At 43.0% G+C, this 17379-nt stretch overlaps 1 protein-coding gene across 3 annotated transcripts in view; it reads left to right on the top strand.

The window, feature by feature from the left end:
• ralgps2 (Ral GEF with PH domain and SH3 binding motif 2) overlaps window positions 1-17379 on the top strand; it is an 81132-nt gene that overhangs the window by 35731 nt on the left and 28022 nt on the right. For all 3 annotated transcript variants that reach the window (XM_036006867.1, XM_036006869.1, XM_036006868.1), the window contains 4 exons: window positions 10786-10869; window positions 14633-14722; window positions 14832-14924; window positions 16343-16469. In XM_036006867.1, coding sequence (XP_035862760.1) covers window positions 10786-10869; window positions 14633-14722; window positions 14832-14924; window positions 16343-16469 — 394 coding nt within the window. The remainder of the gene's footprint in view (window positions 1-10785; window positions 10870-14632; window positions 14723-14831; window positions 14925-16342; window positions 16470-17379) is intronic.

Raw genomic sequence — 17379 nt, 5'->3', positions numbered from 1 at the left:
TGCATAATAAAAACTCTTTGATATCTGAAAGGCCTCGAGAGCCAGGTTCAAAAGCTCAGAGCTTGAACGCGTGTCACTCCGACCCAGCACACAGCACATTGCTCCAGAGACGAACACAGAATCTAAACACATAACACAGCATCACCGCTCATAAGATGGGGTTTAGCATGGGGGGTTGCTGTAATTTACTTCCTACACGTAATGGACCCTCGTCAGCACAATACTTGTGGTTCTCGTCTGTGACCAGAGCAGAAAAAGATTGCAGAGAAATATACAGAGAGCTGTTGAGCAGAGCATCGACCGAGTCGGGGGTATGATTGATGAGAACAGCAGAAGTTTTTTTTTATTTTTTTTTTTTTATGGTAAAATAATGTATAATGCAGAGCAGACTGCTGTTTAAACAACCCTCCGCTGAGTTGCTGATATGTTCTTTGGATGTTGGAGAGGATGCAAGGGACTTGTAGCTAAATCTTTTTCTCTCATCTAGATATACGAGGCAGTGATTACCAATGGGTTGTAGCCTTGGCTGGTTTTAAAAAGAGTGAACTGGATTGGATAGCTCTCTCTAGTATGGCTAGATCAGCTGACAAGGCAAATGGAGAGAGTTGAATGATGTGTGAGAGATAAAAGGGCAAGTGTAGCGAATTGTGACGAAATCAAAGAACGTTGGAGGACTTTTCCTCCCTTCGTCTTTCTCTGTCCCAGTAGACCATTTCTAATTTCATAATCAGACGTGCGGCGTTGATCTACAGCTGGATGTTTATGAAATAGAGGCTGAGGGGAAAAGCGAGATTGAGTGATGCAGAGGGACTTGAGGGGAGGGGGGGGGGGGGGTGCCTTTTGTTTTTACCACACAGTCATGACAACAGCCAAGTGAGTAATTTAGTGGCTTTGGCTGGCAAGCTTCAGCTCTCAGGGAATAGCTATCGGATTGCCTTTTACGTACCACGGAGAAGTATGTTAGTTCCTCTAATGTCTGAACACCCGGCGTGGAAATCCTCGGAACAGATTGAAAGTCTCATGTGAGACGATGATGGCTTGTAGTTGGATGCAGGTAACGTTTCACATACTCAGGCCTGTCTCGCCTGCAGGCTTAATGTCTTCCAGCTCTGATTGTGAGATTAAACAAAAAAAAAGAAATTTACTCGAATATTGTGTGTTTCTGTCATGCTGTCACAACTGCATGTGAGACGTGAGAAAATGTTGAATGCAGTTCTCTGTCGGGCACTGTAGTCCTCCACTCATGTTGTTTTCTGCTGGACAACAAACCCAGAAGGGAATCCCACCCACACTACAGCCTGTCAGCATGATGGTCAATACACATTCATCATGCTGCTGAAAGGTGGAGGAAAAATTTTTAGTTTAGGCAGTAGTTTAGGCAGTAGTTTAGCAACTTGTCTGTGTGGTAAAACCACACAGACAAGTTTTTCTTGTCAAAGCGCTTACGTGGACATAAAATGAAAATCCTGATTAGAGATTTCAACTCAACTGTTTACATGTACGCTAAATAATGTGATCTGATAAGATTTGAGGAAGATGATTTTTTTCCACACGCTGTAAAGCATCTAATCTGCCAGAAATAGATAGAAGAAGCTTTTTTTCACAAAGTATTACATTTTGTTTACAAAAGTGTTAAATAATTTATTGTCCTTTCGTAGGATGAAATAATTACCGTAACGTCATAGATAAATGTGTTCAGTGCTCAGTGTCTACGTCGTTTACAGATAGATTACATTTTCAACTGTAAATGGTTTCTTAGGATGATATTTTAATATAATTCTGAATATTTTTCTCTGCCTATGACTGAAAATACCTAATCTTTGCCAAAAGCACACAGAGTAAAAGTAATAAAAAATCAGAAGCTGCATAAAATACTGAAAGCCAATGAAGGCATCCTGTGTGTGTGTGTGTGTGTGTGTGTGTGTGTGTGTGTGTGTGTGTGTGTGTGTGTGTGTGTGTGTGTGTGTGTGTGTGTGTGTGTGTGTGTGTGTGTGTTTACAAGTTACTCCGTGTGACTTGGATTAGGGCTGTGCAATTAATTTGAATGTAATCGTGATTATGATTTTGGCTCCCAATGATCACAAAAACAGAATAATTGAGAAAATTAAAATGATTTAGCTCATTACGTTTTGCAAGTAAACTCTTATTTTCGCTTGTGTTCTTTTTTTTTTTTTAACAAGTATTTTTATTGTTTTAGAAAAGATAGAATGCACAAAATTCAATGCAATATTACAATGTCAATTATAACAAGACATCTTTCCGTTAACCCCATCCCACCCACAACAAAGCCCTTATGCCGAGGAAAAGAGGATAAGTAAAAACAAAAGGAAAATAAAAGCATGAATATGAAAGTAATAATAATAGTAATAGCAATATTAACATAATAAAAATAAATAGTAACAAATAGTGTAATCATTATGCTTTACAATTCTTAGCAGTTACTAAGAGGGAAGTGCAGTAAGTCCTTCAAAGTAAGCCAGTAAAGGGCCCCAATTCTTGTAAAATTTATTGGTTGATCCTTTTAAGAAAGTACTTGATTTTTTCTATTTTTAAAAACATCATAACATCAGAAAGCCAAGTAGCAGCTTTTGGCGGTATAGGTGATTTCCAGTCCATAAGTATTCTCCGCCGTGCTAATAAGGTTGCAAAAGCAACAACACCCTCCATACTACTGGACATTACAAAATCACCCCCATGTACCCCAAACACGGCCATTGTAGGACTAGGGTGTAGAGCTAAATCAAAGGCTTCGTTTAAGATTTTAAATATTGATGCCCAGAACTCTCTCAGCATGGAACATGACCAGAACATGTGAAGTAAATCTGCCCTGTCCATTCTGCATCTATCACAGATGACATCCGTGTCAGAGTATATTTTGGCCAGCTTAACCTTACTATAGTGCATACGGTGAAGAACTTTAAACTGAATCAAATTCAAACGTGCACAAGAAGAGGTCCCATTCACCCAGCTTAGAGCTCTGTCCCATACAGCATCTGATATATTTGTCCCTAACTCGTCTTCCCATTTTGTCCTGATAGGATCCATGGATATATTGTAGAGTGACATAATAGAATTGTATAGGTTAGAAATTTGGCCTCTCGAGGTTAAAGGGGTCTGCAGTATATCCTCTAGGTCAGAGTGCACAGGTAGTTGAGGAAATGAGATGTGAGTTTGAATGAAATGACGAACCTGAAGATATCTGAAAAAACTGGACTTATTAATGTTAAATTTACTGACCAAGTCAGTAAAACTGAGAAAGACGTTATTTATAAAAAAAACTCTTTACACGTAGAAAGCCCATACTGTCCCACCGTTTAAAAGTATCGTCCATTTTAGCAGCAGGAAAAAGATGATTATTACAGACAGGACTGAGTATGGAGAGGTCAGAGAAATGGAACGTTTGCCTAAATTGTATCCAAATCCGAAGTGTTGAACTTACCACTGGGTTGGAGGAGAAGCGTGATGGGGAGAGGGGAAGTTTCGATGTAATCAGTGCAGCAAGTGACGCCAGTTTACAAAAATTGGCCTCTGCACTACACCAGTCTGTTTCAGGAGATTGAAACCAGTAGACAATTTTTTGTAAATTTGCAGCTCAGTAATAAATCATTAAATTTGGGAGGGCAAGCCCACCCCTCTGCCTTGGTCTTTCAAGGAATTTTTTACGCAGCCTTGAAGTTTTACCTCCCCATAAAAAATGTGAAAGTAACTTATCTACTGCTCGGAAAAAAGATTTTGGAAGGAAAACTGGAAGACTTTGAAATAAGTATAAAAATCGAGGCAGCACATTCATTTTAACGCAGTTAACTCTTCGGCTAAAGATAAATAAATGGCGCTCCATCGCTGGAGGTCAGATTTTAGTTTCTCAAGTATTGGAGTGAAGTTCGCATCAAACAGACCAGAAAAAGAGGGGGTGACATGAATTCCCAAATACTTAAACCCTGACTGTGATGTACGAAAGGGTAAGTCCATATCTCGTATTTGGCGCGCTTTCTCATTAATAGGGAAACATGTGCTTTTTGAATAATTAATTTTAAACCCTGAAAAGCTACCAAAGTCTCCAAGAATCTTCAAAATTACAGGTGTAGATGACAACCGGTCCGTTATATAAATTAAAAGATCATCAGCATACAAAGAAATTTTATATACCATTCCCATCCTGCTAATACCATGTATGGACTGTGTGGTTCTAAGCTTTATTGACAGGGGTTCTATCGCTAGAACAAACAGCAACGGGCTGAGAGGGCAACCCTGACGCGTTCCTCTGGATAAAGAAAAATATTGTGAACATAGTTTATTAGTGACTACTGCAGCCTTAGGAGAAGAATACAATAGTCGTACCCAGGAAACTAATTTTGGACCAAACCCAAATCTACCCAGCACGGAAAAGAGATAGCCCCATTCGACCCTGTCGAAAGCTTTCTCCGCGTCAAGGGACACCACCACTTCTGGTGCAACCCCAGACGCTGGAGAATGCACTACATTCAAGAGTCTGCGGATGTTGATGAATGATCAACTGAAACTATATCAGATATGACAGAGTTTATTCTGGTGGCCAAAACTTTTGAGATGATCTTAACATCTGCATTCAACAAAGATATTGGCCTGTAAGAGCTGCAGTCCTTCGCATCTTTGCCTGGTTTCAGTAAAACTGTGATAAGAGCCTCTGTGAGGCTCCGTGGGAGGGAAGACTGTTCAAGGGAATGGTTAAACATGTCAAGAAGTAGAGGTGTCAGCTGTGAAGAAAACTTTTTGAAAAACTCAATTGGATAGCCGTCCGGCCCTGGGGCCTTTCCGCTCTGCATATCTCTAATTGAGTTCTCTACTTCCTGTTTATCTAGAGGTCTTTCCAGGCTTTCACTTTGGTCTTGTGCAATTGATGGGATATCCAGGTGTTCTAAAAATTCTGTCATATGAGAGGTATCATGAGGAAATTCCGATGAGTATAAGTCTGAGTAATATTTTTTGAAAGTGCAGTTGATTTCCTGGGGGTCTTGTGTTCTGAATGAAAAAATAAAGTAGTAGGGCAAATTTCACAGTTGTATGTGTTTTTTACTGTTGATTTATTTAACTTTTTCCACTGTTTTTTAAGTTCAATAATTGCAACATCTTTCCAGAAGTCAACGAGTAATCGTGTTATCGTGATTTATATTTTTTTCCATAATCGAGCAGCCATAACTTGGATGGACAGTAATACGACCATAAGACGGTGACGGTGTCGGCGAAGGGTATGTTTGAAATGCAGCCAACATACCTAACGCACATTTGACGGCATCACCCAGATGTGCCGATCACCGGGGTGCGAAAAAAACCACCCAGGAGCCAGTGGATGGAAGTCTGAGAGAGACGGTTGTTTTTGTTTTTTTTACAGTTTACTGATCAAAAATTGAAAGTTTTGTTTTGCTACCGCCATGTTTCTGTCCCTCCCTGAAGCAACGTCTCCTAATGTTACCCCAACGTGGGGCAAACATGCGCAGAAAGAATATATTTTTTACATGGTTATTAGGCGCTAATATTTTCCTATTGAACGTGTTATCAAAGGTTTACACCACCCCTCTTAACCCGATTGAAATTCCTTCTGATCGGGCCAGCCTCTTCCGATTTAGGCTGTTACATGAGGCATTTTTATTGTGATTGGGCCATTATTCAGATTATTAGTGGAATATTAGGGTCCAGGTAAACGCAACTAAAGAGGATTTTTCCCCCCCGTTATATTTAAGAATGTAATGGTCGTTTTTAGCAAACGCACTATGAAATCTTCATAGAGGAACATGCTTTGTCTGGTTTAACTAGCCATGGCAGATGGCCTGTACTACCATAAGAAATGAATCACGTAGAGTACATGTACTAAAGGATCTCCTGTAATGGAGGCTGCTGCTGGCTTGTGGGTCCCTGCCAACGGTCTAACTGAAGGGAAAATCTGTAGACCAGTGGCACCATACATTTGGCACAACCAGGCAATGGGTTTATTAGGGTTCCTCTGTCTCACTACAAGCTGAAGTACAGATCAGCATCAGACACAGCTGTGCGGATTTTCCGTTGTACTCCTTCCTGTCATCCCCGGATATCTCTACAATCTCCTCTTTTCTTGCGGCAAACCATCTCTCTTGATTTCACTTCCTCCCCCCCCCCCTCATCTTCCTTCTTTTTCCACCTTGTTCCTCATCTTTATCAGCCCTTTCTGTCGGCCTGAAGGGCTTCTCGCCTTAATATTCCCTGGGATCCCAACACTTCAGTTTTCCATTTACAATGAAGACGAAAACAAAAGGCATTTCTGTGGTATCTTACATGAGGTCATTGCAACTTGGGGCTTAGCTGCAGCTGGTTATCTTATCCAGCCTGTACCATTGTTTATGTAATACTCCTCACAGTGTGGTTGTAAAACAGAAGAGTCAACACAAATCTGATTGAATTGTTAGGGAAATCAAGAAATGGTCATTTTAGGGTTAAAATTAGAGATGTTTTGGATTAGGTAAAGTTTTGGTGTAGTTTATGTTGAGCTAAGAATCTGATCTTTGTTAATATCTTAGGTTGGATCCATAAGAATGCTCTTTTACCTCATTAGTTTGTTTGTTGACGATTGCAACTCTAGGTCAGTTAAATGTGCAGCCAGAGTTGACGTCAGTTTTCCTTGACTGCCCTCATGTTAGCTATACATACCCAAACAGTGTAGATATAGCCAGCTTCTGGCTACGCTGCAGGACTGTGCTTTAATGAAATTGCTGCTCAGCCAGACCAGCATGTGGAAATGACGGGCTGTCTGTGGCTTGGCGGTCCAGGCTTTTTTACTGCGCCCTTTTTACTGCAGAATTTAAAACCCTCTCCTTAACAGAGCGGCCTGGTCAAAGCCTTTCTCCAAAGACTCAACTGTGGTAGATTTTTTAAAATGTTGGAGTGTGAAATGAGACCATAAAGGCAAAAGAAGAAAGAAAATAAAGGAAATGAAATCCTAATTGTTTCTGGAGAGGCTGCGGATCGCTTCCCTGCCGTTTAAACGCACATGAGGCACTGGCATCGGTTATTGCGCAACCGCTGAAGAACAATGGAGTGAAAATGACTTCAACTTCAAGCTTAGCGTGATGGACCGATGGATAGAGATTACAAGACAGGCCCTGGCGGTTCAGGATTGAAGGGTCATTGTAGGTTGTGGAAATGTTGCGGTCTGGAGAAGCGAGGGAGGCATAGGACCGTCTGTGTGCCTCTTCTCGGGTGCACCGCCTACCTGGGTGGTCAGGTGGTGGTCCGAGAGGGCGAGACAAACAAACGCACCCACCTCCCACTAACTATGGAATGTCTTTGTCTAAGAACCATCACCAACGTTGTGTGGAGAATGATTGACACGATGGCAGGAAGAAGGGAAGCGCTTATTTAAAAAGGACAGATGTTAAATAAACCTAGAGCTCTCCTCGGTGAGACGGGCTAGTGTCTACCTACCTGTGACGGGAGCAGCATGCGCCGACTCTGAAGAGGCTCCACACAGGCTTGTAAACCTTGTGGGAAGATGATGTTAGGTCTTCTACAATGTTTTCTTTTAATATCCCTTCATCTCCTTTCCACTCTCCTTTTTCCTCTCCTCGTATCCTCATCCTGACTCAGGCAACATAGCCCCAGAGGCATCACCTCGCCCACGCATTTATGTCTGCTTCTAACATCTGTATTTGATATGTTGTTTCTTTACCCCCGCCGGCTGCCTTGAATGAGTACGGCCTTCTCTTTGCAAGGAGCTGTCCTGATGCGGCCCAGGTTAGGGAGTTGTGAGCTGTTGGGTGGAGGTTGTTGCTTCCAGACATTCAGTCTCGCAGGAGGAGAGCTGCAGCCTGATTCAGCTGTTCATATCATGTAGCACAAGTTGGCTGGGCTGCCAAGGATTAGGAGGAGAGCTTGCACAACATTTTTCCTATGGTTACGTCGGTGTCCCTGGCCTCCGGACAGCCTTTGGGGGCCAGAGTAGGGTCTGGGTTCCCCTTGCAGTGTCTGTCTGTGTGGTCTCCGTCTTGTCCTCATCACTGAGGACAGCAGCTGGGGCCAAACAGAGTCCAGCCTGGTACTCAGAAAGAAATGACTGTTTGTTGTTGGAATTTTTCTGTGTTAAAGTTCCAAAATCAGCACTGCTGCTTCCACAGCTACTACTTTGTAAGACTGGTATTAACAGAAGTGCAGGAATGATTAATTGATTAGACGACCGACATCAAAAGAATACGCAACAATTTCAATCACCGAATAAAGTCAATAAAAACCCCATTATGACTTTTTAAATTGGAGGAATTGCAGCTTTTCTGTTGTTTTTTTTGTGATTGTAAATTGAATAGCTTCAGCTTTTTGACAGTTGGCAAACAAAATAATTATTTGGAAGACATCACTTTCGTCTATGGTAACTTGTGATGCACATTTGCTGCCATTATTAAAATATTAAAAGTAAAGTACAAAAAGTAGTGTACCATCGAGTTATCATTGCTTACATTCTAACCAATATGCATTCTTCAGCAAAATGCATTGTGGTCAGTTCTGCCCTTAAGGTCTAACAAACATTCATGAATGCATCTTCTACCCCATAACAAATTTGTCAAAGTCTTCAAATCAACATTGTTTAGTTTACATTGGCTTGTGGTTTGTGGCTTCTTCTCTTTTGTGGCATTTGTACCTTTTACATAGAAATTCTGCCTCCACCATTACCATGTGTTCATGGCGTGCATTAGCATCCTCCTGCACAGAAAACCTTACATTACATCCAGGCATTGGTGTTCCTGGGCATAACTAATTGGGACGGAGTCATTAAATGGTAAATGGCCTGCATTTATATAGCGCCTTTCTACCTTACCGGACAAAGCTTATTCACCCATTCCCACGCAGACGGTGCAGGAGCTGCCATGCAAGGCGCTGGCCGGTCCATCAGGATTCAGTGGGGTTCAGTGTCTTGCTCAAGGACCTTTTGGAGCCGGGGATTGAACTGTTAACCTTGTGATTAAAGGATGACCCGCTCTACCTCCTGATGTACATCTGCCCTTTCAAGGGTCATTCATTTTCAATCTGGACCCTATTTCCCCTTGCATTTGTGTCTAATAGACTGATGTGAGCCACAGCACTGAAAATCTTTTAGCTAACACAAGCCTCTAATTTCTTTGCTCCAAAACTCCCGGGACGCCTTTCACCTGACCCACGTTCCACACTCCACACCGCTGTCGTCAGACAAGAAGTCACCTGGCAAGATCGATAATGTTGACACTTTTGATAACAATCTGAGCCTGTCATTGGCAAAAACAATCACTATTAAGTGGACAGAAATCGAGGGTGCACAATTTGCCCTTAGGATTACATTGCAGCCAGGTTTGCGGCGGCCGGTTACAGCGCTAGAGCTCAGTACTGGACCAATTTCAAAGATTTTTGTCCACATCAGTTTATTGGACACGAATGCATAGGGAAATAGGGTCCAGGTTGAAATGAATAGAAATTAACCCTTTAAAGGTGCAGTAGGTATGACTTATAAAACTAACTTTCTGTCATATTTGCTGAAACTGACCCTATGTTCCAGTAGAACTACATGAAGCAGGTCATTTAAAAATAAATCCGGCTCCTCTGGCACCTCCTACAGCCTGTAGTGTGATTTGCAAAAATCGACAGCTCCCTGTTCAGATTCACCAATCAGGGCCAGGGGGGGTGTCTAACTGTGTGAGAATCACTGCTCATGCACACAGTCATTCTCCCTTATGGGGAGAGGGGCTTAGGAGAACATGTTGGGCTTTAGCAGAAAGGGGGGAGGGACTGAGAAGTTGTTGATGTTAAAAATGTTTGGCTAAGTCCTGGATCTTCCCAATCCTACCTACAGCACCTTTTAATTAATGTTATTAGTGACACATGGTTTTCCTGCTATGGCAACTCAAAATGTCCACAGCGAGGCATTTTTGAAGTTTTGAGGTTGAATTCTTGAATTCAGGAGTCAGTGCGTAGCTTGGCTGAACCTTGGAGTATTTTGAATCAGTATTGAGTGCTGAGCTTCATACTGAGGCACAGCGTGTTCCTGCATAGCTTCACATGCCTGTTTATCTTGTCCTCAGCCTCTCTCTCTTCCTCCCTCATCTTCTCTCCTATCACATCCTGCTCTCTGCCTCCTCTCCTTTTCCCACTGAGTGACCCCTGACTTGACTGTTTAGTACACGTGTGTCAAACTCAAGGCCCCGGGGGCCAAATCCGGCCCCTCGCAAATTTTCATATGACCTGAATATCAGTTTAGGTTCACAATGAATTTTGGCCCTCCTAGTTGTGCGCCAAACCAAAAAGACAGGGACGTGTTTTTCACACTGTAATTACGCCACACTCAAAGCAGATTTAGGCAGATTTGACGACTTTGAGATGCAGAAATTCCCCCAGAAGCAGAGAGTTTTCATATTCAGGCTGTGACACAGGTTGCTGGGGGTCGCCTGTGTGGTAGCCTGCTGTTAAAAATGAAATCATTGTTTTGCTTGATTTGCAAAATTCTACGATGACTAAGTAACTTCTTTGCTGACTTTTTTAGGGCTTTATGTTGACCAAACTGTAAGTGAGAAGACCATATGAGACATGCAGTAATACAGTCAAAGATATTAGACTTTTTTCGGTTAAATAAAAGCATGTGAATAAACTCTACATCTCTGGCCCTTGATGTGATTCTCATTTCCAGTGTGGCCCTTAGTGAAATTGAGTTTGACACCCCTGGTTTAGTACATTCAGTAAAATGCTGGCGTGTACAAAAAAAAAAAAATACTTTGGCGAAGTGCATGATGTCGGTTTCCCTGACTGTTTGTATGTTTTCAGGAGCTGTCGAGCTGCGGCTGGAACAAGAAGGAGAAGCACAGCTCTGCTCCAAATGTTGTGGCCTTCACTCGCAGGTTCAACCAGGTGAGATACACAGTTATGTCACATTCAGTTCTACTTCAGGTCTCACCCAAAAGGAGAGAGAAAAAACAGTCCCTGTTGCAATGTTAAAGATTTATGAGCCGTGGTCATCTAGGAATGGAGATTGCAGCTCCTCTTTCCATCATGTCCTCTGCTTCCATCCTCCATGCACTAAATCCTCACCCTAGCTCTCCAAGAAGTGGTTGTTATTGAAGCCCTGCTTCTCATGCCAGCGCCTAATAATCTCCATGTCTCCTCCCTGCTAGTCATATATACACCATGGATAGTCCCTAGGTGAATTTTGTCCTCAGCTGGTCCTTGGTTCTGGCATTTATGAAGTTATTAATGTGCTCCAGCATGTTGGTGCAGCATGTGTAGGAACATTTCCAAATGTATGCAGAAGTGTGTGGCATGTTCCCCCAGTGCCCTGTGAAGTCATCAACAGGAAGTTGAGGGTAATGATGTAAGGGGCAGCCATGCCCTTTAATCCCCTTCCAGCCTTATTGCCAGGCTCCTTTAAGACCCACTTTACTGCCCTCCAGTAAAAATATGAGATGATCTAACAAGAATGTGTTGCTGTGGAAACTTCTCCTCGTATAGCAGATCCCAAACAGCGATTCAAGATGTTAGCTGCACACATTTCTGCTGCTGGGAGCCAAGGAAATGAGCTTTTTTGAATAATGGGACTTGGACTGGGAGGGCAGAGAGTCCCAGAAAGCTCCTTAGAATGAGCTGAAGCCATATTCCTCTTCAGTCCTTGTTTTGTTGGCATTGTGCTCTGGGAGCAAAAGAGAACTGGCCAGTCTATTTAGCAGGAGGCAAGGAGAGACTAATTCTGAACCCATTATGATCAATGCACAATAATCTGTCTTGTTGTGTTTTGGGCAGAGACGAATCAGCAACTTGCTTACAGTAGTCAAAAAGTAACCAGCAATCATTACAGCAGTAATACAGAATCAGTGGTGATTATAATAAAAAAAAAAAAAAAACCAGAAGGATAGACTTAAAAACCGATTACTTGGTTCCCAGTATTTTTTTTCCTCACAACTAACTAAATAACTAACTATAAATGCAGTTCAATCAGGCGCAGCTGAGGCTCATCTAGGGATTCGGCGTGTCCCCTTTTTCTTGTCTAGCCGTCACGCATCCAGGTAGCGATGTGGCCCGGGTGGGAGGAGCAGGGTAAATGCTACGTCAGATCTGCTAGACGTGTCGACGTAGTTAGGTTTCGGCATGAGGAGTGGGGATTGGTTAGGGTAAGAATAACAGGGTAGGCCAATCAGAGGCAGAATAAGGCAAAAAAACGTTGACATGTCTAACGGGTCCGATCTAGCATCTACAGAGGAGCAGGGAGCCTGGCTCAGCCTGCTGGGGAAGTTGCTACATCACGCACAACGGCCAGAGAAATGTGCTAAAAAGTAGTATTACAGACCGAAAATCCATGTGTAAGGAGGCAGATTGAGGTGGTGGATGGGTCAAACAACACAGGACTTTAACCGGACCGGGAGACCGGGCTTCGTAGCAGAGCCGGTGAACCGCAATCAATGAGCTGCCATCTGGGAGGCAGCAACTCCCTGCCCCCGCTGCTGTACTGCGCATGCTAGAGACACACACGCACACACAGAGAGTCCTCAATTTATAGTTAGTTAGATTATGCATTCCGATAAGAGTAAAGGATTGATATGACTTATTCTCAAATAGGCATCAGCTTCATGTCTGAAGTGCAATTGTAAACGTTTATTCTTAACACAGGCCTGTCAACTTAATTTCTACCATTGAACAAGCGTAAGCATATTAGGGATCTGATCACCTCAAATCAGTCAAGTCAGCTGTTAGTCCCCTGTCATTTTTGGCCAGATCTTCATCTCCGTCCCTTCCCTTGCTAACCTCAGGCCGTTAAATGAGTGGATCCACAGCTATGAGCATTGTGGCTGGATCTGTCTTCCGCTTATTTATGATTATTGAAGCGCTGGGGCCTCGCAGCTCCGTCTGGAGGCCTTGATGCGCTCATAAACACAGCCCCCAAAAGACACAACCTTTGCTTCAGGGCATAAGATGAGCTTTATTGAGACAGGTCTAAACCCTGTATCCCCAAAAACCCTCGCTCAGTCGCACATAAACACTTGTGAATGTACCTGTGTAGAACACTGCCATCCTGAGTGATCTCACCGCTGTGCAGTTTCAGAGGCCAAGGCTGAGGAGGACACAGGCTCCGTAATGAGCCGGGGGTATAGCGAATTGGACAGACGAGCTTTCTCCAGATTGACCTCAGTTATCAAGTTAGACCACTGAGGAAACTAGATGTGAAGCGGCAGCATGTCTTGCTCCCATATTGGAATCACGTTTTACAGGCAACGGAAACCCCTGTCTACTGTAAACTGAAGGGGAAAAGAAGATTTGGCGACATTCATGAGTTTTTTTTGTTGTTGTTATCTAGCTATCACATGAGGTCACTGTCTCAAGGCAAGAGATGCAAATTAAAGTAGAAGTCAGGAAGTCCACCATCTCTTTATCCTCTGTCTACTGTCATCACTCCCTCATCTTGTTTATAGACTTCTTCATGAAATGGTGAAAATGAAACCCATGTGGCTGTTTCCTGGGGATACAATACCTGCGTGGATTGAGCGTGTGTGCGTGTGTGCGTGTGTGTGTGTGTGTGTGTGTGTGTATCATGTGTTTATAAGAGAAGACAGGGAGAGAGCTCCTCACCTCTTCCCTGAAACAAAAACAAGTCATGGGGCTGTTTCCAGGGGGAAAAAAACAGGCAAAAACCAGCTGTAGGATTGAATTGGTGCACATCAAGAATGTAGAAAAGCATGGCAAAACAGACACACACCCACACTTAATTTATAGACACGCACAAGGAGCACACCTAGCGGTCTTTGTTGCGAATAAAGGAATGTTGACCACACTGGCAAAGTCAATTAATCAAGTGCATACTAAAGTCTTAACAGGAGAGAAGAATTGGCGTGGAGTGAAGCGAGAGAACAATTCCGAAAGTCTGCGTTAGAAGAAGAAAAAGTAGAGATGGTCAGTCTGCCTGGGACGCTCTTATCAGAACACTATGTGCAGACAGCTGTGGGCTTTGAAAGCCCTCAGAGCCCCGCAGCGTTGAAACTAACTCCCCTCCCATTACCTCCTTTCTTCCCTTGCTCTTCTCCTTTTCCTCTTTCCATTCCCTCTCTCCCCAGAGCTTTAACACTGATTGATTCACTGACATGTGTGTGTGTTGTGTGTTGTGTGTGATCAGAGCTTTGGCTTACCAGCATTCTCCCCAAAGAGACAGATTTCCGACGTCACTCTCGGCCTGGCCAAGTACTCTGAACATACACTCGTCCTCCTCTCTCGGTTGACATATTAGGAGTTATGGGGTGTAGCTGTTGTGTAATCAGTTGGAGTGAGTCGGATTTTCCTCTGAAATTCTTGTTTTTTTCTTGAGCTAAAACGTAATCGACTCTAATGGAGAGTTCCTGTTAGCAGTCTGCCCTGTGCTCTCCTGCTCGGCTTTGTAGTGCTTTAAGCCCAGAGTTGTGTTTGCTGTCTGCAGGCCTTGGCTCTAGACTCAGAAAAACAGGGTGTCTTGTTAAATCTCCAGTCTCTTTGTACACACCTGAAATCCTCATTGCGCTTTGGAGAGTGTAACACACGAAAGATAAAGTTTTCTGTGTCATCAGAATCCTGGGTCTGTTTTTGGGGAGTTTGTGAGAGTTGCTTGGCGCTGTAATCTATGTTGGGGTGCATTTTTTTTTTTTTTCTTCTTTTCTAGACGAGTTTCTGGGTGGTACGAGAGATCCTCCATGCGCAGACGTTGAAGATCCGAGCTGAGGTGCTGAGTCTGTACATTCGCACTGCCAAGGTACACACATCCACGCATAACATGACATTGTTGTTCTGACCTTTTCACGAATGTTTGCATTGTAAATCCAACTTAATGTAACCTCTGTGAACTTTGAACTTTTTGATAGAAACTATGTGACATGAACAACCTCCATGCGGTCATGGCTGTCGTGTCAGCGTTACAAAGTGCCCCCATCTTCAGGCTTACCAAAACATGGGCGGTGAGTATATTTACCTTAGTTTGAACGGCAAATCTGGTTTATAAGTAGGGTGCTGTCAATAAACGGGGATGTCACGCAGATCTGTACCAGAACACTGGACACATAAACAAAGGCTAATAAAAACTAGCACACAAGAGTTCAGGAAGCTGTTTAGAAAACTATTAAGTTCACCCCTTTCCATGAGATAAAATGATAATTTAACGAACATAAACCTCAACCAAGGAATGGTTGAGTTCTTTTTTTGGGGGGGGGATGGCAGTGTCCTGTTCTGTCATTACTTAGTGCTGTCAGTCCGTCCTTTACTGACATACCCAGCACCTTCAAACAGATTTCAGCAGATTTAGAGCGGGAACATTTTTATGAAGGATATTATGTATCAGTATCCATTTTAAAAGTGTGTGAGGGATTCTGATCTGTTTCAGTGTTCTCATAGGAGATGTAGAGCTTACATAATGGCGTGATGATGCTCTGATGTAATGGTGGAAATTTCTTTTACCCGGCTCCACAAAGCCACAGGAGATTCTTTTAGCCAGTCAGCAAATGCCGTTGCTGGCTCACCTGCTTCTTAGAAAACAGAAGGACGGACACACACACACACACACACACACACACACACACACACACACACACACACACACACACACACACACACACACACACACACACACACACACACACACACACACACACACACACACACACACACGTTCTCTGCACGTATCATTAGTACGCTCTGCCATTGTCTCAATTTTTTTAAATTTCCTGTGACAGCAGATCAGCTGCACTGTGATTTGATGAGTTGCTGCTGCTGCTGCTGCTGCTGCTTTGGTCCACAAGCTGACTACTATGCAGTGCAGCTCTCTCTTACCAATGGACAAACAGACACACACACACAAGCATGCAAACAGCCTGTCTCTATCTGGAAAGCTGCATGCTTCTGTGCTCTGGCATTGTGGCTAGTTCAATAAAACAAGCAACCAGAGAGTTAGAGTTAGCTAGAGAGTAATGGGTTTTATTCTGTACAGCCCCATATTGGAAGACTTCAGCAACATGCCCTTAGTTTTTCTTTTGTTGTTTTGTGTAAAGGGTGACTGAAAATTCTGAATGTTGAAAAGAATCCCTTCAAAATTGATGGTTTTGTCACTAGGCGGCCAGTTAGCCATCAGCCACACAGTGAACGCTGTATCAGTCAAATTACTCTGCTCCATTTCTGATTGTTTTCTGTCTTGCTCCTGTTACTGTTGTTACAGCCATTTGGTGCATATCAGATTTCAGTTATTAGTAAGTGCAGCTGAGTGAAGGCGACTTAAACTATGTCACTGCATTTCTCCTAGCCTGTATGTGTTGCTAACGTTATAGCCGTTTATTTCTATTTAATGCTCTCATCCTCTCTTTTTCCTCCCCTCTCTCCCTCGCAGTTACTGAGTCGGAAGGACAAGGCAACGTTTGATCGCCTCGACTACCTGATGTCCAAAGAAGACAACTATAAACGTCTGAGAGACTTCATAAGCAGCCAGAGCATGGTCTCCTGTATACCATACCTAGGTAACAGCCACAAACATACACGACATGATCTTTGAAGGATGCACTAAGATGCCTCACTTTCAGCTTCTTATCTTGTATGGGCTATTTACGGGCCAAAGGCTAACCTAAGGACTAATCAGGAAACAAACTGCCTCTGCATGTGTCTGGAACCGTTCTCTCATGGATTATTCAGCCCCACAGTCATCAGGCATCGTCATTCACGTTTTATCGACTGTTGTTCCTCTTCCCCTTTTTTTTTCCACTGTAGCTTCTAAATTTGTACGCTGTCATTCTTTTTCCTGGTTTTTCATTTTGCTCTGTATCTTGGAGTAGAGAAATGTCTAACATAAATTTGCTGCTCTGTTCCGAAACATCTCGAAGTAGCTGGAACAAACACAAATCAGTGAGTTAAAAAAAGATATATTTCTCCATCCTTTCCTTAAATATTAATATCTTTCTCACGGCTCCACAGTATGACAGCACACATGAATCCCCGATGAGTTTTGCAAGGAAAATACTCACTGTGATGTAAGAGTGGATACGTGTGTGTGTGTGGTTTTTATTGCTGTACTGTTTGTTCTTGTTTTGACGTGATGATGACTTTGATGTTTTTTACGGCCATGGTTGTTTCTGGTACCATCAGGCTCGTATCATAGCTGCTGCGTTGTGATTCAAAGACACTCAAGTATGTACAAACAAACGTGTACACGAGCCCAAACAGAAAGCTCAAGAGTCTGTTTGTCGTTAAAGGAACTTTTAACCACTCAATTTCCCCCCTCGTGCTCCGTCACGTCAAGTCTGGAAGCAATAGCAGACCATGAGACAAATGCAAAGCTAATGCTGGATGTCTTCGTCGTGTGTGTATGTGAGTAAGAAAGGAAGACTTTCGTTTGGTAAGCGTTTCAGTGATGTGCGACGAGTTGGTCGTTCT

Source organism: Sander lucioperca, chromosome 11 (assembly GCF_008315115.2).
Source record: "Sander lucioperca isolate FBNREF2018 chromosome 11, SLUC_FBN_1.2, whole genome shotgun sequence".
In the NCBI taxonomy this organism is placed as follows: domain Eukaryota; kingdom Metazoa; phylum Chordata; class Actinopteri; order Perciformes; family Percidae; genus Sander; species Sander lucioperca.
Note: the sequence above shows the minus strand (reverse complement) of the source record. Positions and strands in the feature narration are given on the sequence as shown.